This window comes from Leucopleurus acutus (genome assembly GCF_964270905.1).
Source record: "Leucopleurus acutus genome assembly, chromosome: 11".
Classification (NCBI taxonomy): Eukaryota; Metazoa; Chordata; class Mammalia; order Artiodactyla; family Delphinidae; genus Leucopleurus; species Leucopleurus acutus.
In genome coordinates, this window is record NC_139152.1 from 65,911,831 (window position 1) to 65,934,529 (window position 22,699).

Here is a 22,699-nt window from a genome sequence, read left to right on the forward strand (position 1 = left end):
AAGAATATGAGAAATAAGAACAGTCAAGCAACAAAAATCTTGAAGAGTAGTAATGTTTTTAAGATTGAAAGCAAGTAATGCTTAGATGTTGATTCTACATACCAAAGATGAAAAGCATGACAGACATTTTGCAAACATAAAAAGTAATCTGGATGAAGAAATTTAATACGATTTTTTATGTCATTGATTCCAAAAAAGTGTTATGTTGTTTTATAAGAAAATAAAACTATGAAAATGAATGATTACTCTGCATTATGGAAAACACTAAACAACAGTATAACTTAGTGTAAAATCACTATTTCAGATTTGTGCATGTTACTCTAATAGCATCAAGTTGTGCCCAAGCACTTATTCCCAGAACTTCTTATCAAAACCTGGAGCTTCTTTGATAAGGAGCTAGCAATTGATAGCTAGTTTGAGGTCAGATTATTCAACATTTGAATAGCTCAAATAAGAAGACCACCAGTTGGAATAATAAATATTATAAGATGTTCTCAAATGACTTGTAGAATAAGAAAATATGTTGTATTAACTCTCTCTGAGCTCATAAAGAAGAGCACTCAAATTGAAGATGCAGGGAGCAAAGTTGGAATGCAGGCTGAGAATTACATTGGGTTACTTTCTGAATCTAGATCTGCCACTGTACACTGGAGTGAATAAAAGAAACAACATTCGGTCAGCTCAAGCTAACATTTCTTTCTCCCACATACTCTGATCTAGATAATTGAAACCAAATTGTTTTTCTGCTTAAATCATCTGTATAATACCCATTACTCTGTACTTCGTGCTAAGTGTGCAGAGATACAAACATAAGCACAGAAATTACAAATGGCAGAAATATTTAACTTGAAACATTAAAGTCTTATAGCTTATTTTACTCATCTCTTATTTTTCTGATTATCCTTATACTCAAAAGCAATTTGAGTTGTGTGTGTGGGAGGAATGCACAATGGAAGCTGTTAAATATCTCTGTGGTGCACAATAGGTACTTATAATGCGGAGGGAATGTACAACTTTAAAAGAGTGTGGGTGTGAAATTTAGTATGGAGTGAAATGGGACTCTCATAATGTGCATCTCCTATAGACCACCAGGACTGGAAGACAGCAAGAAAGGAAAATTCCTGGGGTAACACTTAGGTTGTGAAAACCACGGGATACCATACTCATGAGGAATTTTAACTACCCAAACATCTGTTAGGTTAAAAAAAATTCAGCAAAACATGCCTCATCAAAGAAGCTTCCAAGGAATGCAACTTTATGATTTAAAAAGAAGAAAAACCAAATAGAGGGCAAAGCACTCCTTAACATTTTTAAAAATGAGACATTGTTGATGAGTTACTATATATTCAATTATTTTTCTTCATATATTCTAAATGGTATAATGCACTTATAATGTGGTGAAAGCTATCATAACAGAGGTGGGTATTCTCCTTTCTATAAAGAAGCAATTATATAATGATAAGAAGAGATGTTAGCCATAAATAAATAGGAAAATATAATTCATGACAGGAAGAAGCCCATTTTGTGGCAGTGGGTTTTTAGAATAGGCTCTATCCTGGTGCCAGTAAAGGAATTGAATATAATTTATTCTAGACATGATGGTTGTACCTCTGCAAAATTAATTATATGCTGTTGAAAGTCTTCTAAGTTAGTTGCCTAAGACTCCCAAATGTGTAGTTCAAGACGACATCTCTCTCTCTTCTAGACCTGTAGATTGAAGTTACTGGTATGGCCACTTAGGTTTCCACAGACATCTCAAACCCCGTATTACCACTGTTCCTGCCCCACTGCAAGCCTCCTCCTACCTGTGTGTTCCCTGTTTCAGTGTATTGTACCATTGTTCGTCTGATTGTTCGAGCCAGCAATCTAGGAATCATTCTTAATTCTTTTTAGCCTTTCCCACCCCCAAGTACATACCTAACTCCTACTGACCTTCCCTTCTAAATATTTCTTGAATTTGTTTATGTTTCTCTGTTAAGGCTCCCTAAATTCAGCCGTCTCCTAGATTATTACAAAAGATATCTAAATGGCCTTTCTGTTCCCATTTTCTCTACCCTCCACCTGAACCTAGTTTTTGAATACACCTATCTATTATTGCTCTGCTTAAAATCTGATAGTTTTCTATTTTCCTGTTGTGTAAAAATTATATTTTTAGTATGCTCTATATGGTTACTTATGATTTTTGTTCATATTCCTCACACGTACTTTACTCTTTCTCCTTTGTGCTCCAGAGAAAGAGCAAAGTATGTGTGTTCTTTCTTACTGTCCTTTCTGTCCTCTTTTGGAGACCAACTGCCTCTTCTTTGCAAAGGAGACCAAATATCTCCTTTGCAAAGCCTTCTATAAATTCCTCTTTCCACTCCCACCTTCCAAAAATTGTTTCTAAATACTGAACGTATTACATCATAATTGTTTATCTCTCTCTCTTGTCGAACTCTGAGCTCCTTACAGGCAGAGATGACAGGTGATCATGTCTTATGTATGTTTCTAATCTTCATGCCTATTCAATATCTAAGACTAAATGAATATGGCATTTGGACTCAAGGAAGACATTTGACTTTAATTGGAAAGTATTTCAATGTCAAAATTCTCCATATTGCAAAAATGTTCATACAAATTTTCTTCAGATTTTCTTTCTGACTATATAGCTTGTCTTTCAAATATTTACATGGTTATTGTCAAAATTAAAATTCTCCTGGTCAGTTTCCATTTACGTTTGACATGTTCAGCTTCTTTTATTTCACAAAACCAGTTTATTTTATTTTACTTTATTTTATGTATTTATTTATTTATTGGTTGGTTGGTTGTAAAGGAAAGATTGCTTTATTCAGGAGGCCAGCAACCTGGGGAGAAGGCAGACTCATATCCAAGAACCACTCCCAAGATTCTGCTTGACCATGAAAGTTTTTAAAGGGATAAGGGGAAGTTAATCTCAGTTAATCATTTGGGGAAGGGGTGTCAGAGTCTTCTATCTTCCACTGTGTGCAGATTTTCTTCTGATTGGTTGGTGGTGAGGTAACAGGGTGTTGCTTCAGGAATCATACTCTGCTTGAAGTTACCATCTTCCACCTGGGTGGGGGCCTTAGTTTGATTTTAGATGCTATCACTTTCAAAGTAGTCTCCCAACCAGTTGTTAGTGCCCCAAAAGTTGTCGCAAAGAAACGGCACAGAAGATGTCCCCAACGGTGTTGACAATGAGCAGGAGTTGGTCTAGCTGGTCTCAGGACTTAATGAAGCTCAGGTTCTTGATGTCGCATTGCAGAAAGAATTCAGTGAGAGACAAAGTGATGGGGAAGAAGTGGATTTATTTAGAGAGAAACACACTCCACAGACGGAGTGTGGGCCATCTCAGAAGGTGAGAAAGACCCAGTCTATTTTATATTGTTGATTTTTTTTTTCTTTTTCATTAATTAACATAAGTTTGAATTACTGCATGTAGAAAAGAGATATGCTCATAATAAATTGAGGAGGATTTCAGACAATGAAAGAAAATAATAAATGCCTATTTTGGAGTGGATTGAAGCTTTAATAGTATCGAAATGATTAACTGAGATAATAAACTCTGATTGATAGTCCATGAAGAAAACAAAGGAGACCAATGTATAAATCTGGGTTGCTAAGTATAATTACAAAGAGAGGATATTTGCATGAAATCATAATTTAAAGAACATAATAGTAAGCATGTAAAATTGTCTATTAAAGCATTCAACTGTATACTTAAAAGAGCTTTTGCCAGGTTATTAAACAGCTTTCCATAATATAAATAAAAATATTTTGAAATCCTATTACATGAGCACGTATTTTTCAGCAAAATCACTAAAAATCAAAGGATAAGAATGATCACTATATTATTTTTAAAATCATCAATATTATAGAAAGCCTGGGTTTTTTTTTCTTTAATCTTATATGCTTTTATTGCCCGTATCGGGGCTTCTTTCAGTTTATTTGGATTTTTGTGAGATGAACCATTCAAGGTACATGAAAAGACATAAGTATGCCTCTAGAAAGCCTGGTTATTAAAAGAATAAAAGAAGAAACAATCTTTCTCCCAATATTAGCTAGCTGTATTTTATCTTTTAAAAATTCAGTGAATTCTCCCACTTTCTCATCTCAAACTTCAAATCTCATGTTGAATTGAATTGATTTTGACTTTTCTGAGAATCTTCTTTGTCTTGGTTCAGAAAGAAGTGTGAAGTACATTTCATTCTTTGTGATTTCTGGTCATTAACCTCAGTTCAGGCCTGCCTCAGTATTAGGCCCTAGGCCAACAAATTTTCAGCTCTGTTTTCTTCTGCATTTATTAAGGAAGAAGGGAGAACTCTGATTTGACTATGGAAAACTTCCATTTCCGAAAAAACCATAGGATTGCTATGTCTGGTAGTTGAGGGCACCTTTGGGTTGGGCCCAGTACCTGAGCTGAGACTCCTTGGCTGCATAGTTAAGAATAATGACAGAAATAGCTAAGCTTATCAGGTGTTTATTATGTGCTGGTACTATTCTAAGAACTATACACACATTGATTTATTCATGAACCTCATTCATTTCTAGGTTAGAGCCTGTGCTCTTAGATCTTGACAAAGACTTGGGCAAAGCCTCATGGTGGTATGAAAGTACTAAGAGATGGAAGGGTGCTAAGTAGTATACAAAGAGAAGATAGGTGAAACCCTAATTTAAAGGAACTAACAGAATGCATGTAAAATTAAACTATTTAATAAAGCATTCAACTCTTTTTTAAAAAATTTTTTACTGAAGTATAGTTGGTTTACAACATTGTGTTAATTTCTGCTGTATAGCAAAGTGATTCAGTTGTGTATACATTCTTTTTTTATATTCTTTTCCATTATGATTTATCATAGGATATTGAATATAGTTCTCTGGGCTATACAGTAGGACCTTGTTGTTTATCCATTCCATATATAATAGCTATAACCCCAACCTCCCACTCAGTCCCTCCCCCAACCCCCTCCCCCTTGGCTTGTGGTTACAAGTCTATTCTCTATGTCCATGAGTCTCCTTCTGTTTCATAGATAGGTTCATTTGTGTCATATTTTAGATTCCATATATAAGTGATAACATATGGTATTTGTCTTTATGATTTAGTTAACTTAGTATGATAATCTCTACTTGCATCCATGTTGCTGCAAATGGCATTATTTCATTCTTTTTTATGGCTGAGTAGTATTCCATTGTATATATGTACCACATCTTCTTTATCTATTCATCTGTCAGTGGACATTTAGGTTGTTCCCATGTCTTGACTGTTGTGAACAGTGCTGCTGTGAACATAAAGGTGCAGGTATCTTTTTGAATTAGAGTTTTGTCTGGATATATGCCAGGAGTGGGAGTGCTGGATCATATGGTAATTCTGTTTTTTGTTTCCTGAGGAAACTCCATACTATTTTCCACAGTTGCTGTAACAACTTAACATTCCCACCAACAGTGTAGGAAGTTTCCCTTTTCTCCACACCCTCTCCAGCATTTATTTTTTGTAGATTTTTGATGATGGCCATTCTGACCGGTGTGAGGTGATACCTCATTGTAGTTTCTATTTGCATTTCTCTAATAATTAGTGATGTTGAGCATCTTTTCATGTGCCTGTTGGCCATTTGTATTTCTTCTTTGGAGAAATGTCTATGTAGATCTTCTGCCCATTTTTCAATTGGGTGTTTTTTTTGTTGTTGAGTTGCATAAGCTGTTTGTATGCTTTGGAAATTAAGCCCTTGTCAGTCGCATCATTTGCAAATATTTTCTCCCATTCTGTAGGTTATCTTTTTGTTTTGTTTATGGTTTCCTTTGCTGTGCAAAAGCTTGTAAGTTTGATTAGGTGAACTCTATATTTAATTTCAAAAAAAAACAAAAACAAAAAACTTTTGCCAGGTTGTTAAGCAAGTTTTACGGAATATAAATAAAAATAATTAGACATCCCCATTTGCATGAACAAGTGGAATGTCTTTTTCAGCAAAGCACTAAAAACCAAACAGTTAAAGGAAACTTAAAGGATAATCAGTATGTGGCACTATTAGCTTTGAAAACTGAGACTAAGAAAGACCTGGAGATATTGTACAAACTTCTGATACATGATCCAACCATCTCCATTCCCAAACAAATTAAATGGGACTTGCCCTAACACACATAACCTCTAACTACACTTTTAGTTTCTCTTCTCTTTAATTATACCCTTGATAGTTATTTTACCCTGATTATACCTGCATACAACGCATGGGAGAATGAAGTAGCAATGTTTATCTCAGCCCTAACACTTTGTAATGGTGATGGCCTTATCTGAATTATTCCAGGTTGCTCCTACACATAGCTTCAAGGTACCATAGAAATGATGATGTTTTCTTATGTTCTTACGGAACATGATGACCTGTTATTACTCTAGAAACTTTGGGAATGAGAGGGAGTGATGGTAGGGAGAAACCTCTTCATCGTTTATTCAGAATTAAAATACATGAAAGGCACAAGGAGACCAGTGTGTGGAGTGTCTGTTAGCTGGATGCAAGTTTCCATGTTTATCACCAGCTCCCAAGCCCTCCACCACCAACTACATTCCCAGTCTTCACAGAAACAGTAATCCCCCTTTCTAACCTTGTTACCAAGAGTTCTAATCATTGGTACCTGATCTGAAGAGCAGTGCCACTGCTTTTTCCAATAGTACGTTGATGTTACAGAGCAGTGGCTCTTAAACTTGTACCACAAGCATTAGAATCATCAGGAGGGCTTGTTAAAACACGGAGTGCTAGGTCCTACCCAGGTCTTCTGATTCAGTGAGTCAGGGGTGTGATCTCAGAATCTGCTTTTCTAACAACTTCCCAGTTAATATTGATGCTGCTGGTTTGAAGACCACATTTTTGAGAACCACTGTTGTAGAAAGTTGTTTTATGAACATAATGCTACTCTAGAAAAAGTTGTATTATCTGATCCTAAAAGCAGTGGAACTAATGTGAGAATATTTTCATTCTTACCTGGCATGGCTAATATTGGAAGTGAGAGTTTTTTGGTATTTTGTAATTTTTTCCACCTAAGCTAACCTGAAATGACTCAGAAAATTACTCATTCAGCATCAAAGAAAATGGTCATACAATGAAGTCTAATACTGTGGGCATCCATCAGTCATTCTCAGTACTCATCAAACAGTCTAATAGGTCAGATTCTTATGGTTGTAATAGTTGCCCTTTGTGCTACTATCTTGCTGTTGGGAAATCTAACTGTAAAAAAAATTAAAATCTTGTAAAAGGGAAGGAAATATTTCATACACCAACAGTAGTATCTCATACTGGGCAGTGAAATCACTGGGCTCTAGGGAAGCATTCAACACCAGTGAAGGATAGCCAATTAGTGCAGTACTGTAACCCGTCGGATGTGACCTGAGATGCTCTTGGCCTCCATCACTATGGTCAATCTAATCACTGAACTTCTTCAGGGCCCTTGATGCCCTGAATTATTTAAGATGTAAGGAATCCACCCAAACCACCCAGCCAATTAGATTTTGTTTAGTCCTGAGAGACATCTAAAACTTAAAGCAAATTCCTTCAGGTATGGTGAATCTAAGGCAGCTCACAGTCCTAGAGGCTGTTAATACTTGTATAAGCTGAGAAAGAATGGGAGTCCTTCATTTAGTGATGACAGTAGATAGGAATCTGATGGTCCAGTGTACCAAATCCTGAAACTAAAGTACCCTGAAGGGAAGGACCTTTAAATAAACTTGAAATGAACTTAAATTCAAATAGATGTGCAGACAATCTAAATCATACATGTGTACAGAGCTCAATATTTTTTCTCTTGTGAGTTGCTGTCAGGTCATTTATTTATTTATGTTTATTCTTTAGGAAGGTCACTACAGCATGCATTAAAAACCAGAGTATTTTCTACAACATTTTTCATCATTAAATAAAATTTACAGGGATCTGCAGAAGGCAGAGTTTCTAATAACTCTTTGAATGTGCTTATTCTGAAAGTGTAGTATTAGACACACCAAAATTTGTTGGTTCTTAATCAAAGTGTCATAGACTTGGGGGCATTCAAACTTTTATATGTACTAGGCATAATGATGGTCTATCCAGACTCACCTTTCAGCTAACACACTTAGCATGGGGACACAGATGGATGGGAAAGATGACCCTGACCCACATAAGACCCACATTCCTGTGCAAGGATAGAAGCATGATAATCAGGAAATGATGGTTGTTAGTTACAGAAAATGCATTATTGCGAAAACCAGGGGAAAAGTGCTTATGAGAGGAAGTGATTGGATTATGGGGAATGAGAGAATAAGGATAGATCATTCCTACTGAGTAAATTGCTGTGATTTATAAGAGAAAGGGTATAGTGATATCTTGGCCTACTACTGACTAGATTCATTTCACAAACAATCCTAAATCAGAATGTGACAGTTTATGGAGAGACAAACAAAGTCTCCCAAAGATGCTTATATATTACTAAGCTTTTAAACTGGCATATTTTCAGTTCCCCATACCTTTACTGCTTTAAGCTTCCTTTATTTTGATTGTTGACATTCATAATTGTAATTTTGTATTCCCCCTTATATAACTCTAATAATAGTTTACTACACACTGGAATAAAAGAAAAAAATAATACTGAATTATTTTATTATGCATTTTTGGAATTTTGATAAATTCCAAGAGAAAATTGCATAAAAGAAACTTGAAAATGTTATTTGCTTAAAAGTACATTATAATATTTGGACAATATTAAAATAATTAGATACTATTTTATAGTATAATAATTAGATACTATTTATTAGTATATATATATAATATAGTATATTATACTATATACTATATATATTATACTATATACTATATATATTATACTATATAGTATAATATACTATAATAATAGTATGTATATATATATAATTAGATACTATTTATACTTTCAGCATTTGGTGTTCTAAATATTTCTCTTAAAATATCTGTGAATTAATCAAATGTTTATCTTTCATTGCTTTACACAGATGAAATATATATTCAGTTATATATTATGTGCATATAATATATTCATATCAGTTTAGTTAGGTATGTGTTTACTTTTTTTAATTTCAGATTTAGGCGTTCTTATTCCATCATATTATAATTCTTCAAGAATATAGATTAATATAATATGTTCTAAGAGAAATATTTCATAAAGGATTTAACACAGGGAACACTTGTGTAACAAAACAGGCAATTTTATCAAGTATACTGAAAATGCAAATGTTATTAAGAGAATCTGATTGTTTCTTAAAAAAGAAAGAAAAAAAACACTTTAGGAAAGTTCAAGAATTAAAGCACAGCTCAGCGAGGGGCTAAATACCTTGGCTTTTTATAATGATTGACTAGTGCATAGAACTTAAAATATTTAGTAGTTCAAGTGGTTAGTATGTACCATGAATGATCTTTGAATGTCGTTTTTCTGTCAGCTCTGCTTGGGGTAGCAGACACTCCCTGATGAGGGCTTTGATTGCTGGTATTAAAGGAATGATTGCAGGGTTGACATTTTACTATGAAAGACGAGAAGTTGAAGCAAGGCATCATACTGCTTTCTGAGCTGGTCTACAGACATGTTTGCAAGACTAGCTGAGGTTTTCCTTGGCAAATGGTTTTGGATCTGTCCTCATTTGAGACCCCAAAGATCCAGACTACAGAGCAGAGAAGACACAGACATAGAAGGATATTTCCAGAAAATATTTGTAAAAACAAGCTACCATCAACCTAGTCACAGAAAAATCTCATCGGCTTTCTTATCACAGAAAATTCTCAGTAAGCTGTCCGTGTTATCTGGGCAACAATAATGGACCACCTTTCCTGCCTGCTAGAATGAGTTAGGTTTAAAAGTGCAATCCCGACAGCCATCGAGTTTATATATGTTATAGAGGTATAAGAATAACATTCTGGAGATAATCTGTCCTCTTTTGATATAATGAATTTTGGCCCATCTTCTTGGTATGAGTTAGGTACCAAGCACCAGAATCTATAGAGGCTCCTTCTAGTTCATGATATTAGTTTATTAAACTATGGCATTTATCTTTTTTGTCTATGACAGCAGTTCTTAAAAGACCTTAGCCGTGGCATTAAAGGCCCTACACAGTCTGGCCTCATTTCCTGTCTGCCTCAACATTCTGACTTACTTGGCTTCAGCCTCACTGGAGTCCCTGTTATTCCTAGAATACACCAGGCACAGTCCTGTCTCAGGGTCTTTGCACTGGCCATTCTCCTCCCTGTGACACTCCTTCTTCAAACATTCCCATGCTCCCTCACCTCCTTCAAATCTTTGTTTAAATGTTACCTGTTTGGAGAGGCATAGCCTGACCACCATATTTTTTAAAATAGTAACTCCTATCTACACTCCCATCCCAATTACCCTGCTTCATTTTTTGTCATGGTACATATCACTTCCTAACATAGTATATCATTTATTTGTATGTTATATATTAATTTATATAATTTTTTATAATATACTTATATATTATTTGTCTCCCTCCACTGAAATAGTGGTTCCATGATCTTTGTATCTTTGGTTTTCTTCTCTATTCCCAGCACCTCAAAAATGCCTGCCTTGAGTAGGTGTTCAATAAACAGTTGCTGAGTGAAGAAGAGTGGGTACATACTAGAAGCTCTATATGGATAGGTCCACAGCTACCTTGATCACTTCTATAAGCTTGGTGTCTTCCCAGTCCCTGGCACATAGAAGATGCTCAATAAATATTGATAGGATAAATGCATAAATTTCACCTAAAAGCCAACAGAACATTTTGGTAGAAATAAAGGAAAAGGTAGGCTAAAATATTTTCCTGTCTCATACCACTTGAAACGTGCAGCCTGTCAGAAAATTCTTCCTCTCCACAATGGTCCATACAGAGCTAGAAGGCAGGTTTTGCAAAAACATTAATAAAGGATAAATAATTAAAATATTAATCAATAGCCACCTTAATAAAGCTTTACTTAGCTTCTAGCCCATCCCCTTTTACAGAGTCAAAGGCAGGAGACAGGCCATTGAAACCCACAAAACATCTTACATTTTTCAGAGCCATTTCTCCATGAGGAAAGTAGATAATGATGATCAGTAATGGTGTACCTAATCCTGAAGCCTATCCACTCCTTATTTCTAAGGAATATCCAGCTTGGGAAGGAAAGAGAGTTGCCACTTTTGAATATGGAGTGCATTATTCTGTGAGGGCATCCAAAAACAATTATGCTGGTGGCAGGAGACCTCCTATAGCTCTCATTTGTTATATGTATAGTTATCTAATGAATTATGCTACAATTTGAGGCAGTTTTCCTAAATCTAGGATCCTAAAGTTAGAATAAGACTGAAGATCTCAGGACATGCAGGGTGTGTTTAAGTGCGGAGATTCCATGATCTCTCTACATTTAGTCACCAGAGAAATCATGTGCCTAATTCTGTCATTATTTTTAACACCTCTCAGCTTATCATACCTCTGAATCCAGGAGCATCCCCTCCTCACTCTCTCCCCTGGAGGCCATATAGACTGGATCTCTGAGTCAATGTTCAGAGTATTACACAAAGTTCAGAAAAGGTACAAGTAGGAAGGATATGTTTGTCACCCCAAAAGCATTTTCCCACAGAAACTTTCGTATACATATTTCCTAGAGTCCTCTATAGTAACATTTGAGTACTTCTTGAAATTATTTCAATGGTACTATTAAAAAATACCTTTATGGGCTGAGCTGGTCTCCCAAATTCCAAAACATATAATATCATCTCTCTTGGAAATGTTCTAAGTACCAATAACTCATTCATAGTTCAAAGATTGTCACTACTATTAGCATCTTAAACAGCTACCTGGCGTTGAAATAAAACTTTTGTCTTTCTTCAGAGCCTGTGACTCACTTGAACCAGATATACTTGCCATATTTATACTATCCCAATTTGTAAGGAATTATCTGAAAATTTTTAAAAACCCTTTTCCATCTTGGTCCTGTCTCCCTGGTTCTAGGCTCATCTTTCCAGTTGCCAGGCAGGCATCTGAATCCTTGTGACTATCTCAGACTTAATGAGTACAGACCAAATTTATCATCTCCTGCCATAGTCTTATCCCTACCAAAACTAGTGTCTGTTCCTGAACGTGCTGTTGTTGTGAATTCTAGCAATACTCTCCCAGTATTAATACATGAGTTAGCTTTTACTACATTCCTCTATTTCACATCTCATCTGCCCTTCAGTTCTTTTTATTAGATTTTCTAAGGGCTCTGGGATTCATCTCCTCCTATCTCTACCTACTGTCACTCTTCTACTTTTGGGTCTCATCAGATCTCACCTGGCTTTTTGGAAATAGCCTATCTGGACTCATTGCTTCAGAGCACATATCTTTTTCATAGCTGCATCAGATTTCTTCCTAAATCATTAGAAAAATACTTCCCTTCTCAGAACTTTCAGTGACATCCCATTGCTTAAAGAATGAACTTCAAACGCTTTAAGATAATCGAGTGCTCCCTAATTTAGTTCCCAAATGACTGCCTGAGGCTTGTTCCCTACCCTATCCCTCCATTAATGCTGGTCTTTCTGTGATATCTCTATTCCTTAAATTTAGGGGTTCTAATTTTTTTTTTGTACCATGCATTCCTTGGACAGTCTGGTGAAGTGTGTGGACCCCTTCCTAGAGTTATATTTTTCAATTATAAAATAATAAGCATAAGATTAATAAGCGTAAGAAAGCCATTCTGCAGAAATAATATTCTGTCTGTGGATCCCATTGTTTATATCTTTGTGGCTTTGCTTAGGACCTTCTTAGCAAAGAAGTGCCCCCAAACCTGCCCCTCTGATTATTGAAATCCTTCTCATGTTTCAAAGTCTATTCAATGCCCAGCTCCTCTCTGCAACTTTACCTTGACTCCCCGCCCAGCTGTACTCAGCACTTTGTCTTTGCCCTCTCATAGTAGATTATTTGTATTTCTAATTAGTTCTTATCTTTACTTTGCCCTTTGTTATAATATTTTGTATTAATTTACAAAAAGGGCCAAACACTAAACTAATGGGCTACTTTCACACATTTTGTGTTTGCGGTTCTTTTTAAAACACTGTGAAGTATGCATATGAAGAGAAAACTGAGGTCCAGAAATTTTATTGTCTGACCAAGATCATACAACTTGTTGCTGTTATAAATTTGAGGAAGTGAATATTTTCTCTTCTTCTTTACCCCTTCTCGGGATCTAAGGAATGATATTGTTCAGTAATGTTTGTTCATGTGGATTTAAAAATCAGAAATGCTGGGAAATACTCATCTCCCAATATTTAATATCCCTGGAATTGACGAGGGGCCGTGATAGACCAGGGATGTGTAAACAGTGTTTCTAGGTCAATGTCTATGTCAAAGTAACTGTGACTAAATCCTTCTTAACATACTGAAAACTCTTCTAATTCCTAGTAGTTTCACAAATTGAAATTTCAACACAGGTTTTCATCAGTCAGTTCCTTAAAATATTATTTCTTGTTTTGCACTCTTGAGGAAAGACAACAATAATAAAAGTAAGACAAATTAAAGAATTTGTTTGGAATCATAGTGAACTCAGGAAATGTTTACATTTGTAATAATAAGATCAGTTGTATAACCTATTTCCTATGCTACCCCCTCAGTGAAAACAATAAACCAACCCAATTTATTGACACATTTGTAAGACAATACATTTTAAATATAATTCACTTGAACCAGTTCCACTTTTCTGTAGTCAAATATGTTTAGTTTCTGCAGGTTTTCCTAAAACAACATTGTTAAGCTAATTATTTTAAAATAAAATATTGATTTGTTCAAAAAGATTTATTTTAGCAATAGTAATGCTTTCTTTTCAAACTGTTATTTCAAGTTTGAAAATCATGTATTTATGACCATTAATTTCTCATATGGAAGTTCTTTACGCATAGTAATTATTTTGAAAGTAATTACATCATTTGATTTGCCAGTGCCTTTTAGCATGCTGTGAACTATAAATTTATGTATAATTAATTCAGCATGATTATCCTTTTTTACGGTCTTTTCTATTGTCGTATTGTGGCAAATACTAGCTTCAATGTAGCAAGGTAATTGATTTTTTTCTATTTTCATAGCTCCAGATGGTCCTCCTGAAAATGTGTATGTAGTAGCAACATCACCTTTTAGCATCAACATCAGCTGGAGTGAACCTGCTGTCATTACTGGACCAACGTTCTATTTGATAGATGTCAAATCGGTAAGGCATGTCTTCCCTTCTACAAAAGACAGTATAGAGCGTGGTTAAGAATATAGGTTTTGGAACCAGACTTTGAATTTTAATCTCAGCTCTGTTAGGCAGCTTACTTAACTTGTTTGTGTTTCAGTGTCCACATCTGTAAAATAAAGATTGATAATACTACCCAGTGTAGAGAGATTTTGTGAGGACTAAGTTAGAAAATTTACCTAAAGAACTTAAAACATTGCCTGACGCATAGCAAGTGTTCAATAAATGTAAATAAAGTATTGTCACCATGGTTATTACTGTATTTATCGTCAGGGTATAGATGATGTATATAAACGAGGTTAAGTTGATAATAATATATTGGTTTAAAATACAGTGAAAACGAACTCAAAACATAAAAGGAGAATGGACAAGGCATTAGGAGAAATATCTCCCAAATAAGATAGCATCAGAGCTTAATTTTGAAAATAATTGAAGCAGAACATGGAAAGGAAATGGTAATAGAAGTTAGAATAATAGAAAAGTTAGCTTCCTTCAGGAAAAAGTAAGTAGTTCTGGAATCCTTGGTCAAAACTTTCAAGAAGAAAAGGCTGAGAGATGAGGCCAGATCAGGAGGCAGGCTTATAACATATTATGGAGTGTGGGTTTCATGGTAAGGGCAGTGGGGTGCCAATTGTGGAATTAAAGCAGTGTCGGGATACAGATTTCTGTTTTACAGGATCAGTATGGGTGCATTGTAGAGAATAGCTTTAGAGAAGTCCTGGGGGTGCAAAATTAAATAAGGAGACAGGAAACTATAAGAGTAAAACTGGACAAGAAAAGAAGGACAGAGGAAATGGAGTGAGGAAAACAGAATGAAAAATAATTTAAAACTACAGGATTTGGTGAAAAAAATCTGTGGATGGTGAGTGAAAAGAAAAATCAAGGATGACTTTAAGATATATGATTTGGAAAATTGTGAGGAAGACAGATTTGTAGAGGAAAGGCATGAATTCAGTGTTAGATGCACCAACTTTAAGGTGCCTGGGGATCCTCCAGATGCAGATAGCCCATTAGCAGTTTTATTTGTGGATCTGTAGCTCCGGAGAGGAAGTTTGTATTCCCAGATTTGGGAACTGTTGGTGTTTCGCTGATAGATGAAATAATATGAGTAGATGAGATTAACTACACAACATGTAAAGCCTCTTCTGTAAGAACTAACCTGAGGATAGTATCCTGGGGAATACAAACATTTAAATAAGATGTCCCTGAAGACACCAAATTGGAGTAGCCTTCCAGACAGAAGGAGACCCAAGCCTTTCACCTAAGACAGGGTGCTGCACAATGTGAATAATGCAGAGTTGTTATCTAGGGTTAGAATTGGAAATATCTCCTTGCCAGCCTGCTGGAGCTTTACCAGACCTGATGAGCAGTCTCTTACGGTTGCGTCTAACACGTTAAATTAGGTAATTCATGGTGAATTCTCCTCTCCTTCTTGCTGTTTCTATCCATCTCTTGTTTAATTTTATGATTTTTTTATGTCTTTATATTATTTCTTAAAGGAAATACTTCTTTCTCAAAAGACGTGTCATGATTAAAAGAAAGTTTCAGGGTTTATTGGTACATTTGTTCTCCCATTCAGTCTTCAGTTTATGTTCCTTTTTTAGAGCATATCTGTGAAGATTTTTAGTTAATAATTAGCCAAAAATAACACGAATGACAAATGCTCTGGGAATAGCATTAAAAGCAAATTATAAAATGTTAATGCTGGGGCTTCCCTGGTGGCGCAGTGGTTGAGAGTCCGCCTGCCGATGCAGGGGATGTGGGTTTGTGCCCCGGTCCGGGAGGATCCCACATGCCGCGGAGCGGCTGGGCCCGTGAGCCATGGCCGCTGAGCCTGCGCGTCCGGAGCCTGTGCTCCGCAACGGGAGAGGCCACAACAGTGAGAGGCCCGCGTATCGCCAAAAAAAAAAAAAAAAAAAAGGTTAATGCTGTGCTCTATCAAGTAAAAGACACTTTATTAAGGAAAAAGCTCTCTCTTGGAATTTGGTTGTGTTTAAAGGAGGGAAAAATAAGACAGTAAAAAAAGTGATTTATAACCTCTTTCTCTTAGCATTCTTACTGAGATTAAAAATGAGCAAGGGAAAGAGAGAAGGATAGAAAGATAACTAATATTGTAATTGCTTATTTCAGTTACATATTAGCTCTTCATATGCACTGTATTATCATATCTTATCTAATAACATTTTGATGTAAATGTTATTGTCTTCATTTTGCATAAAGGGGAACTGAGGCACAGAGATGATAAATAACTTCTCAAATATTAAGACGTGGCTAAAACCAGTAGACAATGGTGTGATGGAAAATAGGAAAAACCATCAAAAAGCAAATAAAAATTGCCAAACTGAAATATATGCTCACCAAAACACCTTTGGATCAAAGATAGCAAAAATTCAAACAGATTCTAACACTTCAGAGTTTCCCTACGATTCTTGGAACTAAGTTGTCATTTGTTCCTTCTTCCCTTCATTCTTTCAACACACTTTATGTTTTTAATTTTTATATTGGAGCATAGTTGATTAACAATGTTGTGTTAGTTTCAGGTGTACAGCAAAGTGATTCAGTTATACATATATACATGCATCTATTCTTTTTCAAATTCTTATCCCATTTAGGTTATTACAGAATATTGAGCAGAGTTCCCTGTGCTATGCAGTAGTTCCTTGTTGGTTATCTATTTTAAAAATAGCAATGTGTACATGTCAATCCCAAACTCCCAACACGCTTTTAAATACATTCAAATGCCAGCACTGTGGTACGTGCTGGGTATGTAGAAGTGAACAAGTCTGACGTGGTCATTATCCTTATAGAGTTTACCTGCAGCTCATTTCATGAATATATAACTATCTACCTTCAAAAGTCATTGGCTCGCAGGCCAAAGAAGAACGTATGTCACTGAATTTAGGACTTATGCTGCAGCCTGGCCTCTGCCAAATACTAACCGCAAGAGCATAAAACTCCTCCCTTAAAAGACTCAAATTAAGCAAAAATTGACAATCTTGAATAAAGATATATGGGATCAGATATCATCCTGGATGATTCTACTGGAAATTAATGCATTTTGTGGCCCTTTGTTTGTCGGCCCCTTTATTTTTTAACTTAGCAAATACTTAGTAGCTTCTTTCACCAAGACAAAGATGGAAAACAAAGTTCTGCTTCCAAGTAGCTCACACTCTAGAGAATGACACCAGAATATAAAGAGCTACTTGTAGAGTATGAGGTATGCAGTCTTTTTTGGAATATAAACTAACAAAGTAATTAAAGTTTCTGTTATGGGGGACATAATATATAGAGGAGACTGCACAGAGAAGATGAAATTTGTTCTGTTCTGGGATGTAAGAATTAAATGGGGGTGTACCAGGTGGGGAAGAGTGCAGGTGGGGCAGGCAAAGGAGAGGAAAATAGAACTAGAATCTAATTACTGACAGTGTATATGAAACAACCACACTTCAAAAAAAATGGCAGACATTTCATCATAATAATCGATGATCAAATATGAGCAAACAAATTTGGAACTGATTGAAGGGAAATGATGGGTCAAAAAGGTCTGAGGTTTCAGTCCTGGGTAAGTGGACGAATATTAGTTAATGATAGTAGGTTCAGTGAAGAAAGAAAATGAATTTTTCCACATGCTGTATTTGAGGGCCCAGCATTCTTTTTGAATTTTACTGTATATTTTTTAAGATATAGTAGATCACATGCATGTTATTTCATGTTTTACTACTTGCTATTTGTTATCCATTTTTTAATGGAAGGCATTGGAATAATTTCGTTTTACTTTATAAGACCACGCCCCATGACTTGCTGTAGAGAGGTCTGGACTCTGCAAAGACCTGGGAGTAAATCCTGTCTCAGCTACCAAGTTGCTATGGCATCTTGAGGAATTCAGCTCAACTCAATAAAATCAGAGTTGAAATAGCTATAGTAGTCAGGCAAGGAACATCAAGGAACAGTCACAATGAAGCTTCAGTGATGAATTGGAGACCCCTGCCCCATTAGAGGAGTCACCTGTCACTCATCTCTAGATAATTGTTACCCAGCATGAATATAAGCCTAGTCATAGGGGAAATTTTAAAAGCCCGATTTGTATGAGATATTTAGATGTTGACAACTAATTAGATACATACACACTTTCTACCAGTGGGTGCATGCACCCGATCAATTGGATTCCTACACTGATTGATTTGTTTTTCTGACATTTTAGAGGTGGAACACCTCCCTCCACTGCTCTGGTTTGATCTGTTTGACTTCTTGCAGATCTGATATTTTTCAGCCTTTTGCTGTGTTTCTCATAGCAACATCATTTTTAGTTAAAAAAGCTTTTAGAAAAGAGCATTTGAAGAACATATTAAACAAAAAAAACGTCTTTCAAAGTTATGAGAGAGGGTCAGGTTGAAAATGAACTTGATAATGAGGACAGTGTATCCAACTTGTTTTTAAGTCTTTCAAGTACTTGAGAGAAGCAGGCATAATAGGATTTCAAACTTGCTGTTGTTCATCTCAGGCAAAGCCCTTCTATTTAGTGCTAGAAACTTTAGCTATGTTTAATCCCTACAGTGAATAGGCCAGACTCTCCATCAAAGACAGACTATGTTTTAATAAATTATACAACTATATTTAATATACTAAGCATACTCATTTGTACACATTTAATAATTATGACATCATGTTAATTAATTGATTCCTTACTTAGTGCCTTGCATGGTGCTAGATCAGTTTTTCAAACTTCAATTATGACCAGCATTTTTTAAATGAATTGGAGTAAAATTAAAAAGAGCAGAAAATATCAAAGTGCATTTCAGAAGTTGTATTTCTGAAAAGCAATTTTCAGTTATAAAGAATACACACACACACATCCTGAATTATGCTGCAAAATGTGTTTCATTTTTGTTGATCATGGTAAAAAAAAAAAATTGCAAATTTCTGTGCCAGCTACTTCAGATCTGTTTTTTCTAAATCATCAAAATATTTTAAGTAGATATTACCACCCCAATCTTACATATACAGAAAGTAAGACAGCATAAATGACTTATCAAATGCTACAGGAGTTAAGTGACCAGGTTGGGATTTGAACCCCTGATGGCTGGGTACCAACCTATATTCTTTCTTCTGTAAAACACTGGAGTATAAAAATAAACAAATGGGACCTAATGAAACTTAAAGGCTTTTGCACAGCAAAGGAAACCATAAACAAGACCAAAAGACAACCCTCAGAATGGGAGAAAATATTTGCAAATAAAGCAACTGACAAAGGATTAATTTCCAAAATTTACAAGCAGCTCATGCAGCTCAATATCAAAAAAACCCAAACAACCCAATCCAAAAATGGGCAGAAGACCTAAATAGACATTTCTCCAAAGAAGATATACAGATTGCCAACAAACACATGAAAGAATGCTCAACATCACTGATCATTAGAGAAATGCAAATCAGAACAACCATGAGGTATCACCTCACACCAGTCAGAACGGCCATCATCAAAAAATCTACAAACAATAAATGCTGGAGAGAGTGTGGAGAAAAGGGAATCCTCTTGCACCGTTGGTGGGACTGTAAATTGTTATAGCCACTATGGAGAACAGTATGGAGGTTCCTTAAAAGACTAAAAATAGAACTACCATATGACCCAGCAATCCCACTACTGGGCATATACCCTGAGAAAACCATAATTCAAAAAGAGTCATGTACCCCAATGTTCATTGCAGCACTATTTACAATAGCCAGGACATGGAAGCAACCTAAGTGTCCATCGACAGATGAATGGAAAAGAAGATGTGGCACATATATACAATGGATACAATGGATATACAATGGATATACAATGGAATATTATTTTCCATTGAGTTATTTGTAGTGAGGTGGATGTACCTAGAGTCTGTCATACAGAGTGAAGTCAGAAAGAGAAAAACAAATACCGTATGCTAACACATATATATGGAATCAAAAAAAAATAGGTTCTGAAGAACCTAGGGGCAGGACAGGAATAAAGATGCAGATGTAGAGAGTGGACTTGAGGACACAGGGAGGGGGAAGGGTAAGCTGGGATGAAGTGAGAGAGTGGCATGGACATATATACACTACCAAACGTAAAATAGATAGCTAGTGGGGGGCAGCCATATAGCACAGGGAGATCAGCTCAGTGCTTTGTGACCACCTAGAGGCGTGGGATTGGGATGGTGGGAGGGAGATGCAAGAGGGAGGATATGGGGATATATGTATATGTATAGCTGATTCACTTTGTTATAAAGCAGAAACTAACACACCATTGTAAAGCAATTATACTCCAATAAAGATGTTAAAAAATAATTGGAGTATAAATTTCATTGACTGCGGAGATGATTTCTGCTTGTTCTGATTAATTGTGATTGATTTTTTTCTTTTACTTTCAATTGTTGAAATAATTGTAATTAGTAAACTGTTAAAAGTAGCACTTCGGATTTCCCAGGTCTGTCTGACTGTAAATAAAAGAATTTTTAAATCTTGGCTACAGAAATATACCACTCATAGCTTTCTATTTTTATGTTTTAGTGATTTGTATCTCAAGTGCTGCTTCCTTTAATTGTTAGCTATTTTTTCCTGTAGGTAGATAGTGATGAATTTAATATTTCCTTAATCAAGTCAAATGGAGAAAATAAAACCATAGAAATTAAAGATCTGAAAATATTCACAAGGTATTCCGTGGTGATCACTGCATTCACTGGAAATGTTAGTGCTGCATATGTGGAAGGAAAGTCGAGTGCTGAAGTGATTGTTACTACTTTAGAATCAGGTAAGGTTTATTTTTCATGCTAAAAATTGACTGAGTTAGGTGTCTTTCTTACAGTTTCTCACACCTTACCCTACAAAGCATATGTGTTAAAAGAAATTTTTTAAGCATATAAGTTTAAACTTCAGTGACTCACTGTGACTGACAAGAGTAAAGCTTTGTATTTACATTTTTGAGGCAAAGTGGAATTATGTAGAATAATCAATACTTGTAAATACAAAAATAAATTAGTTCATAGTAAGGTAACCAATTGTACTTTTTTGCATTTATTTAAACACTATTTCAGAAGTTGAGTTACCTTGCCTAAGAGATGATTTTGTCCAACTGTCTATAGCCAATAAAGCTTCACCTTAAATTCCATTTTAATTATTTCTCTCCCACGGTTTAAATGCACATTAAAGTAATAATACTCCATTATTAAATAATCTAGAATTCAGAAGTAGAACCCAGGTTATGTTTCACCATATCTGTTTTCTTCACTTAGTTAAGTGACATGTTTTATTACATAATCTATTTGATAAATGTCAGAATCTGTACAGATTTCCTCCAGTTCCTATGAACAGGGTCTGAATGAATAATAAGATTGTAACCAATAAGAATTTAATGTGGAAAGTCAACTTCCCAGAACTCGCTTGCCCCATCCTCCTTCAGACTCCTGATGTTCTTTGCCACCAGATATATCTTTGGAAAGAGCACATGAAGGGATGTGTTGCTATAGTTTATTTGTTGCTATCTGTAAGGTAAGTATAGGAGGTAAAATATTTTTTAGCTAGTCTTTTCATTATGCTACATACTCTGTTGTCTATAAACTTACGGTTCTAAATTGAAAAGTACATCCTATCCTCAGCACCCTAAAATTCTGCTTGTTTCCACTTTGTGGCCATGTATATTCCAGGTACTTATTTTCTTATTATACTTTTTGCACTTCTCCCCCATCCTACCTATCTGTGAGGAAAGTTGCTGCTAAACTTATTCACATTCACACCACAAAGCACTGATTGCAAATCCTAATGTGCTAACTCTTCCAAGGATATCATAGTTTAATAAATTTCTACTAAACCTCTAAGAGTAGAATTTTAGATGTCAAATGAAAGATATTTGGCGGATAGAAGGTTCTTTCTAGCATTCAGATAATTCTTTCATGTATTCATTCAGCTTTTTAAAGCTGATCCTAATTTTAGAGAAACAATTCTTATAAAAAGAAAAAATATATATGTTTCTTATGTATCATAAAAATGTATAACAGCAAATGTTGTGAAAATGTGTGTTGAACCAATTTAACCTTTATTTCAGCTATGCATTTTTTCATCCTGTGATATTTGGCACAATGACATGTTTATTTGCTTTTCTCTCTTTTTTTTCTCACTGTTATTTATTTACTTATTTTTTGCTTGCCATAGGGCACTATCTCTAGGGATGTTTGCAGCAATATCTGAATATCTGAATCATTGAACAGCCAAATATCAACAGCCTTTTCATGGAAATTCTTAGAATTTTAGAATTTAGAATGGAATATCCATTTCAATGTGATCAAAATAAGATATGTTCATTCAATGAGTCATTTATTTAAAGAACACTGATTATGTAGTACAACAAAAACTAGTCTTTCATAAAATTATTCATAAATAATTTTATCCTCATGTGTATCATTTTAAAATAATTTATTGATATTTAGCTAGTTATATGTTAGGATAACTTTTATTTATCAAAAATAAACTGG

General features: G+C 35.3%; 1 protein-coding gene across 1 annotated transcript in view; it reads left to right on the forward strand.

Annotated features, from left to right (window-relative positions):
* Positions 1-22,699, forward strand: part of PTPRQ (protein tyrosine phosphatase receptor type Q) — a gene marked incomplete at both ends in the record, with an annotated part of 195,373 nt that overhangs the window by 109,070 nt on the left and 63,604 nt on the right. The window contains 2 exons of the mRNA XM_082849998.1: positions 14,068-14,189; positions 20,796-20,982. Of these exons, the coding sequence (XP_082706124.1) occupies positions 14,068-14,189; positions 20,796-20,982 (309 nt within the window). The remainder of the gene's footprint in view (positions 1-14,067; positions 14,190-20,795; positions 20,983-22,699) is intronic.